This window comes from Euprymna scolopes, chromosome 6 (genome assembly GCF_053919585.1).
Source record: "Euprymna scolopes isolate OS-2025 chromosome 6, ASM5391958v1, whole genome shotgun sequence".
In the NCBI taxonomy this organism is placed as follows: Eukaryota; Metazoa; Mollusca; class Cephalopoda; order Sepiida; family Sepiolidae; genus Euprymna; species Euprymna scolopes.
Genome location: NC_136487.1, coordinates 51221578 through 51233908, shown reverse-complemented (window position 1 = coordinate 51233908; position 12331 = coordinate 51221578). Strand labels below are relative to the sequence as shown.

At 37.2% G+C, this 12331-nt stretch overlaps 1 protein-coding gene across 1 annotated transcript; it reads right to left on the bottom strand.

The window, feature by feature from the left end:
* Positions 1-9975: 9975 nt before the first annotated feature.
* LOC145278170 (uncharacterized) lies at positions 9976-10428 on the bottom strand. The gene has a single exon (XM_080130450.1). It carries the CDS (start codon positions 10426-10428, stop codon positions 9976-9978), a length of 453 nt encoding a protein of 150 aa, XP_079986576.1.
* Between the last annotated feature and the right edge of the window lie 1903 nt (positions 10429-12331).

The following is a 12331-nucleotide window of genomic DNA, read 5'->3' as shown; positions in this document are numbered from 1 at the left end:
GGCCTTTTTTGGTTAAGATCAAAGGTCTGTTGTTAATGGATGCTGTTCTTAGCTCTTTAAGCTTTTCTTGTCCTTTTGGCCAAGATCAAAGTATAGTATCTGTATTCAACGTCCGTGTGAGGGGGGCTTGAGAATGTCCGACTTAAAGTGTCATCGAGATGCTGAAAGGCTTGCCTTCCTGAGCCACTATATGCAAGATAACCAACCATGGCACCCCGTGGTTACTACCGCCTTCCCTGACCTTGTTCTTGACCCTTCTATCGAGAGTCATCACAGGCCGCGGGGAGAATCTGCCTACATGAAAGAGTACCGAGCCGCGCTAAAACGACTACCAGCGTCCAGCGACCTTGTGACTGCTACCCGTAGGGAACTCCACAGGGATCTAGTGAAGGGGGCCGCCGACTACCCGCTATGCGCATGTTTGGGTTGGCAGCAGAGTGAGATCCACTCCGCGTGGAGCTGGGCGCCAGGTTCTAGTCATCTGAACAATTCGGAGTTCTCTCTGACCTGGCGATTGGCCCGAAATGCACTTCCACTCAACAACATACAATGCAGTTCTGGGTTTTTGGAGTCGCCTGATTATCCCCATTGTGGGACAACGGCCGTAGAAACGACTTATCATGCTTTCTTCGATTGCTGCAAACTCCGCCGATACTGGTCGTATGTCAGTGAGGTGACGGCTTGCATCGAGCCTGAGCATTCTCGCCCAATTACCGTATCCAATGTCATGGACAACATGAGGCTGTCGTGGGACCGGGAAACGGGGGGGGGGCTGTCTTTTTCTGATCAGGATCTGATCGCTTTCTTTAAACACCAACTACGGGTGAAGATCAGATGTGATAGAAGAAGGCTGCATCACCCGGCATTTGACAGAAAATGGATACAGGTAGCAAGTCTGTGTGTACGAAGAGGAGCCAAATTTGAATACATGTTCCCCACCTAGGTGTGGAGCGCGCAGTTCCGTAAAGTAAAATTAAACAAGTAGCCTCTCAGCTAGCTGAGTGCGTGTTCCATCCCTTCCCGATTAGGAAGCCTCCAAGATCCCCACCCTCTCCTTCTTGCAATTTTTGTTTTCACCCATCCTCTAAATTTCACCCATCTTGGAGAGAAAGAAATACAAACTAACTCCCATTACTTACCCACAAAATGTTCTTTTCTCCATTCACCCCCATCTAGAGGGCATCTCCACTTAGAGACTGACCCGCAGAAGCGAGGTTCATTTTACAAACCTAGTGGAACGGGCAGTCTATCAACTAGACGGGGTTGGGAGGGTCCTACTAATCACCTTTCTTTTTTTTTCTCTCCCCTGTCCTCGACACAAATGAATTATTGTACCATTTTTATTGTTATCTTTTTTTGTTTTTACACGTCAATAAAAAAATGTTTTAAAAATTGGGAGTTAAGTAGGACATCCCCCAGTATGGAAGGGTGAGTGCGGTATTATGGTGAAAGAAGATACTAGCTGGGAGAAACTTTTGATTTTGTTTAGTCGTTTAGTGACAAGGATGACCAACGACCCCGACGATCCCCCCCTTTTGAATTGGCCATGTGACTAAGTTTCTTTATTCATTGTTGATTTTCAATGTATTTTTAACATGTATAAAGGATTTAATATCGCAAAGTGTAGTATCTGTTCTTACTACATGCTGTACTTATGTTTGTAACTGTGTGATATAAAGTGGGGATCACTTTTCTGTATTAATTTAATGTAAAATGATCACTCACTTTAGAACCAGTCAGTCTCAAAGCTGTTCAAGTCATTCTCCAGATCATTCAACTTGTTTTTGAAGGATTCCAGTTATTTTTTAAGCATTCAAGTCACTCTTAAGGTCATTTAATTCATCCTTAAGTTCATTAAAGTCATTCTAAGTCATTTAATTTTTAATTTATTTAAGTCATTTCAGCCCATTTTACGGTCATTTTAGTTTATCTTTAAGAATTTAATGTCAATCCTACATTCACGCATTCATTCATTCATTACACGAGAGCACGCGAAAATGGCTACCGGTCTTGTTTTAAATTATATTTCACTTTCTTGATTTTCTGCTACGAAAAAGTAACTGTCAAGAATTGTAAGTGTCAACGGGATTAAAGGAATAAATTGTAAGAGGGTCAACGTCATGAAATTTGGAATATAGACTTTTGTCGGGTGTTTCTCATTACACTAGATATTTGAATAGGTAGATTCCCTGAAAGCACATGAAGGCATGCGGACACAGACACAAGGAGAAATTCGTATTTATTGATATAGATTTCGATTGTAATTCGTTATGTGAAAAATTCGGATAAAGATGGTGACCTTTCTTTTATGTTTGTGTGCATTGCTGATTGGCTACGATGACATTTAACGATCGACAAATTCAGTTTTGGTTTTGTTTTCGTTTTCTGTTGCTCTGTATTAGTGAAGTTATCTTGTTAATGGCATCGACCAGTCGTTTAGTGTTTCTCAGAACGACAACCCTATTTTCCAACCCCCTCTCTTTATCTGTCTCTCCCTTTCTCTCCCTCTTTCCATATTCTTCTCTTTACGCTTCCCATTCTCTCTCTCTTTCTCTCTCTCACTCTCGTTCTCTCTCTCTTTATTCATCATTCTCTTTCTTATTACGTTTTCTCAGTATTTAATTCTCTCTCCCCTTCCATGTCTCTCTTATGCTTTTCTCTCTTTATATTATTCTTCTCTTCTTTCTTTCTCGCTTACTCTATTTCTCGTCCCTGTTTTCCCCTCTTTTTCGTATATTATTTCTCTCCACCGTTTCTGTCTAATTTATTACTACAACCTCCCCTTTCCCTCTTTCGTTTCTCTACCCGCCTTTCTCTCTCTCTCTCTCTCTCTCTCTCTCTCTCTCTCTCTCTCTCACGCACACTCTCTGTTTCCATTTCCTTTGCATCCTGTCTTTTACTCTCTTACTCTCACTTAATATATCACCCTTTTTCTTTTTTATCTCTTCTACCCCTCTCTAATGTCTCACACACATCCTTTCTCTCCTTATGCTTTCCTTCTCTTCCTCTTTCATTTCACACTTTCTCTGTTTCTCCGTCTCTCTCCGTCTCTCTCCGTCTCTCTCCGTCTCTCTCTCTCTCTCTATTTTCCCTCATATATCTATCTATATATATATATATATATATGTGTGTGTGTGTGTGTGTGTTCTAGAAGATGTACCCGGCGTTGCCCGGCATTAAACGTAACGTTCAATTATTGAAAAACAAAAATGAGACATTTGCATGCGAGTATTACGCTTTTTTTTTTCTAACAGTTCATTTCTTGTAAGTACAAAAAAAAAAATACTCGAGCTGAAATCGAAGCCGAAACCTAAGGATAGTGAGAGGAGTACAATGACCATTAGGTCAGCTTGACACGTTCTTTACAAAATATTTTCAAACCTATTTATTCTTAAAATAATGTCAACGGTTCGCGCATGCGCAATCGTGAAACAGTAAACAAATAAAGATTTGACACGTACCAATTTTTAATTTTGACATTTTAGCAGCTCTTTTTCAGGATGAAAACTGGTTGAACAGTTTTCCACATATCTGAATACACTATGTGCCAAATTTCCGGTCTGTAGATAAAAAATTCGTTGAGCATATAGGTTGAGAAGTGTCGTCACACACACACATTTTTACTTTTATAGATATATAGAAGATTATTTATATCACCCACCCTTTTTCTTTTCTCGCTTCCCTTTCAGTATTCCCTGTGTATCTCCCTCTATCTCTCTATCTCTCTCTCACCTCTCTTTCTCTTTTACCCAGTTCTGACTATCTATCTATCTTACTTTATTTCTTTTTATTCTATGTCAAATATGCCGCAATGGAGTAGCTCCACAAATATGACCGTTGGGCTGTCCTACATTATAACTGGCAAGTCATTTCAACAATAAAAGACATTCAAATTCAACGAAAAATATTAATATAAATATGGATTAATCAATTTTAGATATTTTGCCAGAGTTTCCCAGAACAATCTGCCCAAGTCAATTTCCATGGTCATATAATTAGATGCAAAATTTCGTACATGAAATTAATGAATCAATATTGAGAAATCTAGAAAACAAATTTAAAAAATGGAACATTTATTAAATTAAGAGTAACACAAAAGTAAGTCACTTCCAATTAATATTATGAATAAAAAATAAATAATAATCTAAATGTGAAAGAAGCATGCTTATATTTATAAAAAAATTAATGCGAGTAGTATAAAGGGTTATATCTTTTCTTTATTCATTTCTTATTGATTGATATGTAGGAATACAAAATGTCTTTCGAAAAGAAAACTTTTTTCCGAGAACAGTTTTCAACCGTACCTCAGATCTTCCTCAGTGTAATATATATATATATAAATATAAATATAAATATATATATACATATATGTGTGTGTGTGTATGTGTGTGTGTGTTGCAAAAAAGATACAATGATCTTTGTATATAGCAGGCAGCGTTGTCCGGTGGTAAGATACGCTTAAATATATTTTAATTTATGAAAATTACGTATTTATTATTGTAGAGATAATTCTCTATCGATTTTTTTATTGAACTTATATATAGTAGTGAGATGAAAACTAATATATATATATGTATGTGTGTGTGTGTGTGTGTGTGTGTGTGTGTATGTTATGGATGTGCGTGTGTATATTACATTTTATTAAAGAGCGGAGGGTGGTTCTTAATGCAATTAAAATCAGAACTAAAATGTATATTCAACTGGCATTTAGCTTCCTTGAGGAGTCCTGTATATAAACAAGATACAATGATCCTCGTATATGGCAGATCAATTTTATACTGATAAAAAATGATATATATATATATGCATATATATATATACATACACACATATATATATATATATATATATATATATATATACATACATACATACACACGTATATATGTATATATAGGTGTGTATATATGTATATATATGGCAATTAAGTTGCACAAAATTTCTCGCGTTTTCATACTCATATTTCCATACTTTGTGGACCAGGCGCGAACGCAGACCCCACAATTTTAATGAACCACTGTTCTGCCAGATCAAAGATACCCATTCCTGTGTCTCGATACATCTTCTATTATTATATGTAATCAGTTTTTAAAATAGTCAACCTATAGGAGCCTATTCGTGACCAGACACACACATACACACACACATACACATATTCAGCTTTATATTATAGAAGATATATATATACGTGATTTTTATGTGCTAGTTAGCCAATCAAATTCTTTATTATTTCTGCTCCAATTTTCAGAAGCTAATAGTCACGCATTCATCAAACAAAGAGGCAATTGTCTTGTAATTCACATCTTTCTTCGTGCATGTTTTGGGGGCTATTTTGGCTGTTGAAAATAGGAGTAGAAATAACAAAGAATCTGATTCGTAAACTAGCAAATGCAACATGTGTATATATAAAAAGAGAAGTAAAATCAATTTATGAAATAGCTTTGAAATAGCTTTACGAGGATGAAGTGCAGAAAATTCTGTGTAGCTTAATTGCCATATATCATTTTCATAACTTACTACCTAGTCCTATTCACGTATCGAGTACCGTTGAAGTAAATAGTGAAAATAAATACAAAGAAGTTTATGTAGATACATAAAATAATATATATATATATATGTGTGTGTGACTCTTTTCTTGGGTTGAGCACATTGGTAAGTGAAATAACAAACTGCCACTAGCGTAATATATAATATAATATTCTTGGCGTAAACAAATGGAGCTTCCAGCGTTTGATTAAGTTTATCATTATGATTTCACCTAACTGAGCAGCAGCAAAATGGCCAACTGCTATGGAAACCAGGGATCTCCAAACTACGGCCCGCGGGCCAGGTTCGGCTCGCTAAAGCCTTTAATCTGGTCTGAGAAGTTCTTATGTAAAACGTAAAAATATTCAGAAAAAAAAATTTAATAGGAAATGTGTGAAAATAGTGTGATGGTTTTTCTTTTTATTCAGAAATTAATAACAGAATGAGGTTTTGGAGAATCAGTTTTACTAAAAAGCAAAGTTAATAATAATTAACAATAGAAAACATCTATGTCATTATTTTTATTTTGGCCCACGTATCTCTACACAGCCAGCAATATGGCCCTCTGTTTGAAAACTTTAGAAACCTCTGGCTTCGATCACAGTTTTAATATATATATATATATATATATATATATATATATATATATATATATATATATAAATGAGAAATTTGAAAACTTTAAAGCGTCGGATATAATGATAAAATCATTTTTATTTACTTTTTTTTTTTGTAAGTCCGATATTTCGCTAATAAATAGTCTCATCAGGGTAGAAAGTCCGGTCATTTATCATTATATTCGACACTTCAAAGTTTTCAAATTTCTCATTTAAATTTTATTTAAAAAATAAGTGTCTTCAAAAAGTGTGTGACCATCTTTTACTTTATATATATATATATATATATATATATATATATATATATATATGTATGTGTGTGTGTGTGTGTGTGTGTGTGTGTGTGTGTGTGTGTGTGTGTGTGTGTATGTATATATTAGATTGCTGATTTATTTTTAAGCGATTTTTCTTTTTTTTTACTCTCTAAGTGCTTTTTAAAAGAGAAAGTATCTGCCCTTTGTTTATATTCTGGTCGTCTCACATTTTGGGACATTATTCGTAATTAATAATTTATTATTCAAATATTTATTTAAATATTTTTTACGTGCATAAAAATAAGTTAGTTATGGGCATGCATGTTTCGAAGTATCACTTCTCTTCAGTATGGCTAAACTTGCTGATCAGGATCGAACACGTCACCGCTCAATAAGTAGGCCTCGCTTTTGAGTTGCCCTTGTGCCTAAGATTTTTTCATTTAATTTTTTGCTTGAATAAAGGATTTAATATCTCAAAGTGTAGTATCTGTTTCGGCAGATGCTGCACTGAAAGACAATTTTCCTTGATGCAATCAGTTTCTGGTCCATATAGAGGCACCACCAGCTCCCCTGCCCTCGGGGGAGCTGAGCCAACTTTCCCCCTCCCTCCCCTCTCTCCACATTAAAAAAAAACAGCTTTATGCCTAATTTGCTCTCGTGGGGAAGCAAATAAATACAGGTGCAGCGGCTGGCCTTTCTTGGCATCAAATATCAAAGTATAGTATCTGTTCCGGCAGATGCTGCACTAAAAGACCATTGCCCCGGAAGGAATCAGTTTCTTGTTGATGTAGGGGCAAACCTATATACCAATAGGAAGCACTACCAGCTCCCTCTCTCCTCCTCTCGGGGGAGCTGATCCTTTTTTCTTCTCCCCTCCCTCCTTTTCACATTAAAAAATGGTTTCATGCCTAATTTACTGAGTGGGGAAGTTCCATGCCTAATTTGCTTAGTAGGGTAGCAACCACTGCAAAAGAGTAATAAAAAATGTAAGAGAGCTATATGTTCAGTCCGTTAAATCCAAAGTAGCTGAGCAACGGCTTGGTTCCCATCAGTTCTAGCAAACAGGATCCTGAACAGAAGCGTGCGTTCTATCCCAACCATCATCAATGGGCCTGAGCTAATCTCGTCAGCATCAGACAAGGCTAAAGCATTTGCCAAGAACTTTGCAGCTAATTCTACCCTATGCGACCAAGGCCATCAACTCCCCGTATTTCCTCCTATAATAGGCAATACGCTCTGCAACATACACATATCTGTGCGTGAGGGTGCTAAGCTAATCAAGAACCTTGATTCCAGTAAAGCAACTGGCCCTGACGGCATTCCAATTATAGTGCTGAAAAAGCCATATTTACAAACCTGTTTAAGCATTGCCTTAAGGAGAAGTGCTTCCCAACACCCTGGGAAACCTCATCAGTATGCCCTGTATTTAAGAATTCAGGTGATAAGTCATCTCCCTCTCAGTACAGACCAATAAGTCTCCTGTGTGTCAAGAAAATTGCTGGAATCAATATTAAATAAAGAAGTAGTCAACCACCTCAGCAGAAATAACCTTCTTAGTGACATGCAATATGGTTTCCGTTCTGCCAGATTTACAGCAAATGTGCTAAGGGTTATATCTCATAGGATTAGTGAATCTCTTGACAAAGGCTTCCTCTCTAGGGCAATTGCTCTTGGCATATCAAAAGCCTTTGATAAGGTATGCCATAAAGGCCTATTTCACAAGATTTCCAGCTACGGTATAACTGGAAATGTTTTCTCAATAATTAAATCATTTCTCTCTGATAGGTTCATAAAAGTAGTAGTTGACCGGCAAAAATCAGAGGCCCTCAGTATTAATGCTGGAGTCCCCCAGGGGTCCATCCTGGACCCAACTCTCTTCCTGATCTACATCAATGATCTCCCAAAACACATACTTAAATCATTCGTTGGCATCTATGCTGATAACACGACCATCTATGGCAACACATCAAAGGCTGTAAATGACAAAGTTCTCTCTGATTCTCTCTCCTCTGATCTCGAGCGCGTGGTACAGTGGGGGAAGAGGTGGATGGTTACTTTTAATGCATCTAAAACCAAACTCCTATCCTTACATCATCAACGCTCTGATCCCTATCTGACATCAATTGAAATGGATGGCTCTTGACTAGGGAAGCTCCATGTTTTGATAAGCTTCTGGGATTGACCTTTACTCCTTACCTGAAATGGAACACGTACATCAAGTCTGTTGCCAAGGTCGCTGGAAAGATGGTGGGATCCTTCTACCGCTCCAGAAGATATATCACTGCTGATGCAATTCTCTATCTATATAAAAGCCAAGTAGTCCAAGGATGGAATACTGTTGCCACATCTGGGCAGGAGCTGCTAAAAACAACCTATTCTGCCTTGACAGAGTACAAAATAGGCTTCGGGGCTTAGTGGGGAATGCCCTTTTCTCTTTCCTGCAATTTCTCACACACAGGAGAGACGCTGCGAGCCTGTGTTTGTTTTATCCTTACTTCCATGGCAAGTGCTTGTCTGAGCTCCAATCCCTGCCCCCCTCGCCAATCTTTCACGAAAACACCCGTCTAGCTGAAACCACTGTCAAAAATGTCCCTCACTCTTTATCTATGCCAAAACCAAATCGTAGATTCCATGAACAAAGCTTCTTTCTTAGAAGTGCACGCCTGTGGGACTCTCTTCCGTTTGCCTGTTTCCCACCTGACTACAACTTGAATGTCGTCAAGTCCAACATAAACACATTCCTGATTAACCGCCCCTTTAAGACACTTTATCAAATCTCAACACTAACGTACTGTACACGCATTAACCCTTATCCGCGAGTGGCTTCCGAATCTTGATAAGTGGTGACCACCTTGTAAAAAAAAGCAAATAAATACAGGTACAGCACCTGGCATTTCGTGCCAGGACGTCTTGAAAGCAATAAGCTTTGATCAATGTCGGGGAAACCCTTCATATCAGACAATTGCTATTCATTTCGACGCTGCCAAAGTTCCACCCCTTTTCGGGGAAACGACCTCGTCGGGAAGCAAATAAATACCACGAGAGGAAGCGGGAAGCTTTACTGACATCAGGCCAGGTTTAAAAGCCACTTTCATTTCAGCACTGACTCCTATGATTCTCAACTTAATTATCATTGAGTTGTACAATTTTTTGATTGACATCGCTAAATTTGAATGCGACTTCATGTGGCGTTATAGCGTAGGTGTAAGATATTGAGTTTTCTTTCACTTTCTTTTCCGCCTTCGCATCACGGGTTCGAGCCTGCTTGCCTACTAACACTTTTTTTTCTCAACTCACACCTCCAAACACCCCGGGAAACGCCGAGCACCCTCGATAGTCAATGTCTAGTTTATTAAGCATTTTGAATATTTTATCAAAGGCTTTTGAGAACTCGATAAAACGCAGGTAAAGGTCTCTCTGCATCTCTATACAACTTTCTGTCAGCATTGTCATTGTGAATATGGCATTTGTTGTTCCCTTGTTTGTGACGAATAAAAATTGCACTTCTGATATTCCAGATCGTATTTTGTTTCGCAGTCTCATCATTAGTATTTTCAGTAGAAGCGTCAATGTATGACTTATCGGACTAATCGTTTTGTGACATTCACAGTCGGTTGTTCCAGGTTTCTTGGGGAGTATGTAAATGAGATAAGCATATCTGCGAGAATCTTTCCAGTGTCATAAATGCTATTGAGAAGAACAAATAGTTTATTAATGCCTATTTTATCAAGTGTTTCATACGTTTCCACTGATATAGAGTCTGGTCCAACAGCCTTTCCTTTATTCATTTCTCTGATAACATTTTCAACTTCTGCCTCTAAGACCGGTGGTCCTTCTATCGGTTTGGTAATCTTGGGATGATTTCCTCTGTCGTCATAAAAGAGGTCTCCGATATATTTTGCCCATCTGTTCAGTATGTCTGTTTCATCCATCAAAATATTCGCATCTTTTGATTTCATGCAGCCACTATGAGAAGATGATTTCTTGCCTGTGATGCATGTGATGCATATGTGTGTTTTGTAGCGTGGCATTATGTGTGTGTGTGTGTGTTGTTTTACTTTGTTCTTGTTAATGCGTGTATAGATGCGCGCTAGTTGATAATGGCTGGACACGTGATCCATTGAGTGTTTTTCGACTCCTCTGTGTCTAGCACGGAAGGTGGCGCAAACGCCTGGAGTCTTATTTAAGGTGTGGCTAGCGAAGTCTGGAGAAAAGCGATTTTGTTGGCCAGATCTTATAGGACTTTCTCAGTTAGTAATGGTTTATTACTTTCGCGTATAAGTATTCCTTTTTGGGATTTGGCTTTAAATACTTTGAGTTAACATTTCATGTCAAAACTTCCTTTATTTGGGGAATGGGGAAGAAGGCTAATTCCAACAGAGAAAGAGTGTAGCAATTATAGGCATTTGTTTTTAGCGTTCATTGATATCACTTCACGATTAAGTTACTGTACATTGTTCCCTCTAAAGACTTTACTTGTAAAACGAACACATGAATGAGGTTAACTTTAACTTTCAAATGATGATATTTTGCATGTTTGGATTTTTTTTTTTACTCCCGCAAAAAAATTGAAACAATAAACCGAAAAAAAAAACTGAAGTGACTAATCGCTTATCCAAAAAGCAGAGAAGGTTTAGCATTAAAAAAAAAAAAAAAAAAAAAAAAAAAAAAAAAAAAAAAAAAAACAGATGGCGCCTGTTTGTTTTGTTTTTATTTATTTATTTATTTATTTTACTTGGGGATCGTCGCTTACCGAGGCCAATTGCTTACTTTAGGATAAGGGATAATGAGTGTTAGATAGAAGGTGAAACAACACCGTGATCAGTAATGGTGGAACTTAAGTAAGGTCTAATTATATAAGAGGATGGTTCAACAAAAACTTATTTACATTATATTTTAAAACTACCATGTGATAGTCAGCTGGTTAACAGCTCTACGGTATTTCCTACTACAGACGGACCGTTTTAGTAAAAGAAAAAACGCAGGTAGAGGTCTTTCTGCATCTCTATACAACTATTTGCTCGTGGGATTTTAGTTTAGTTTTATGCACAGGTAGAGGATGGGGATATTGGTGATTGTTCAAGCTAGACGAGTGTTTGCTGTGAAAGTTTTACGGGGGGGGCATAAATTAACGTTCAGTCGAACATGTACCATAAAAGTGACGATATGAAACACGTTTCAAATAAACAAATTGATAAAGTCCAAACTTCTTGTCTATTTACGGTTTAATAGTTTGATCCAAGTTATCTTGTATTCAATTATCTTTCCAAAGCAGAAAATAATTGTCTAATGAGTAACGGTTGGGGTTGGGCTCATCAAGCAAAACAATATTAAATTAAACGTTCTCGGGCAACGGCGCGTCGGGACGGCTAGTAAACTATAAATCAAAGAAGTCTGAAACATCTATTGTTTGGGGGAAAACTGAAAACAATGGATTTTCCTCTCGAACAATAATGAAATATCAGTTGAAAATAAATTATTCATAAATACAAATAAATATGAATATTTTTCATGAAAACAAAAGTTGATCAATAATCAATAATCAGAATAAATTAATATTTTAAATCTTCTATAACAAAGGGTTGAATAATTCAATTGTCGATTGATTTAAATGTTATGTAATGAGAATTTCGTTATGAAAGCCGGAATTTAGACAACTTCATTAACATCACATTCCAAAGAGTATCCAATTATCAGATATATAATGCTAGAGTATCATACCCTTCTTTAGAACTACAGAAACAAATTTATGATTCGCTAGAGTTCACACTAATATCCAACTACATGTAAAGTCAGTGACATTAAAATTTAGAAAAAAAAAGACGAAAAAAATATCTCAAACTAGAGTTTAGAATAAATAGGAATAAAATCTCCTATCAAAAAGGGAATAAAACGTATCACTTCAGACGGCGGAGTCGTCAGGCTTGCTATTTG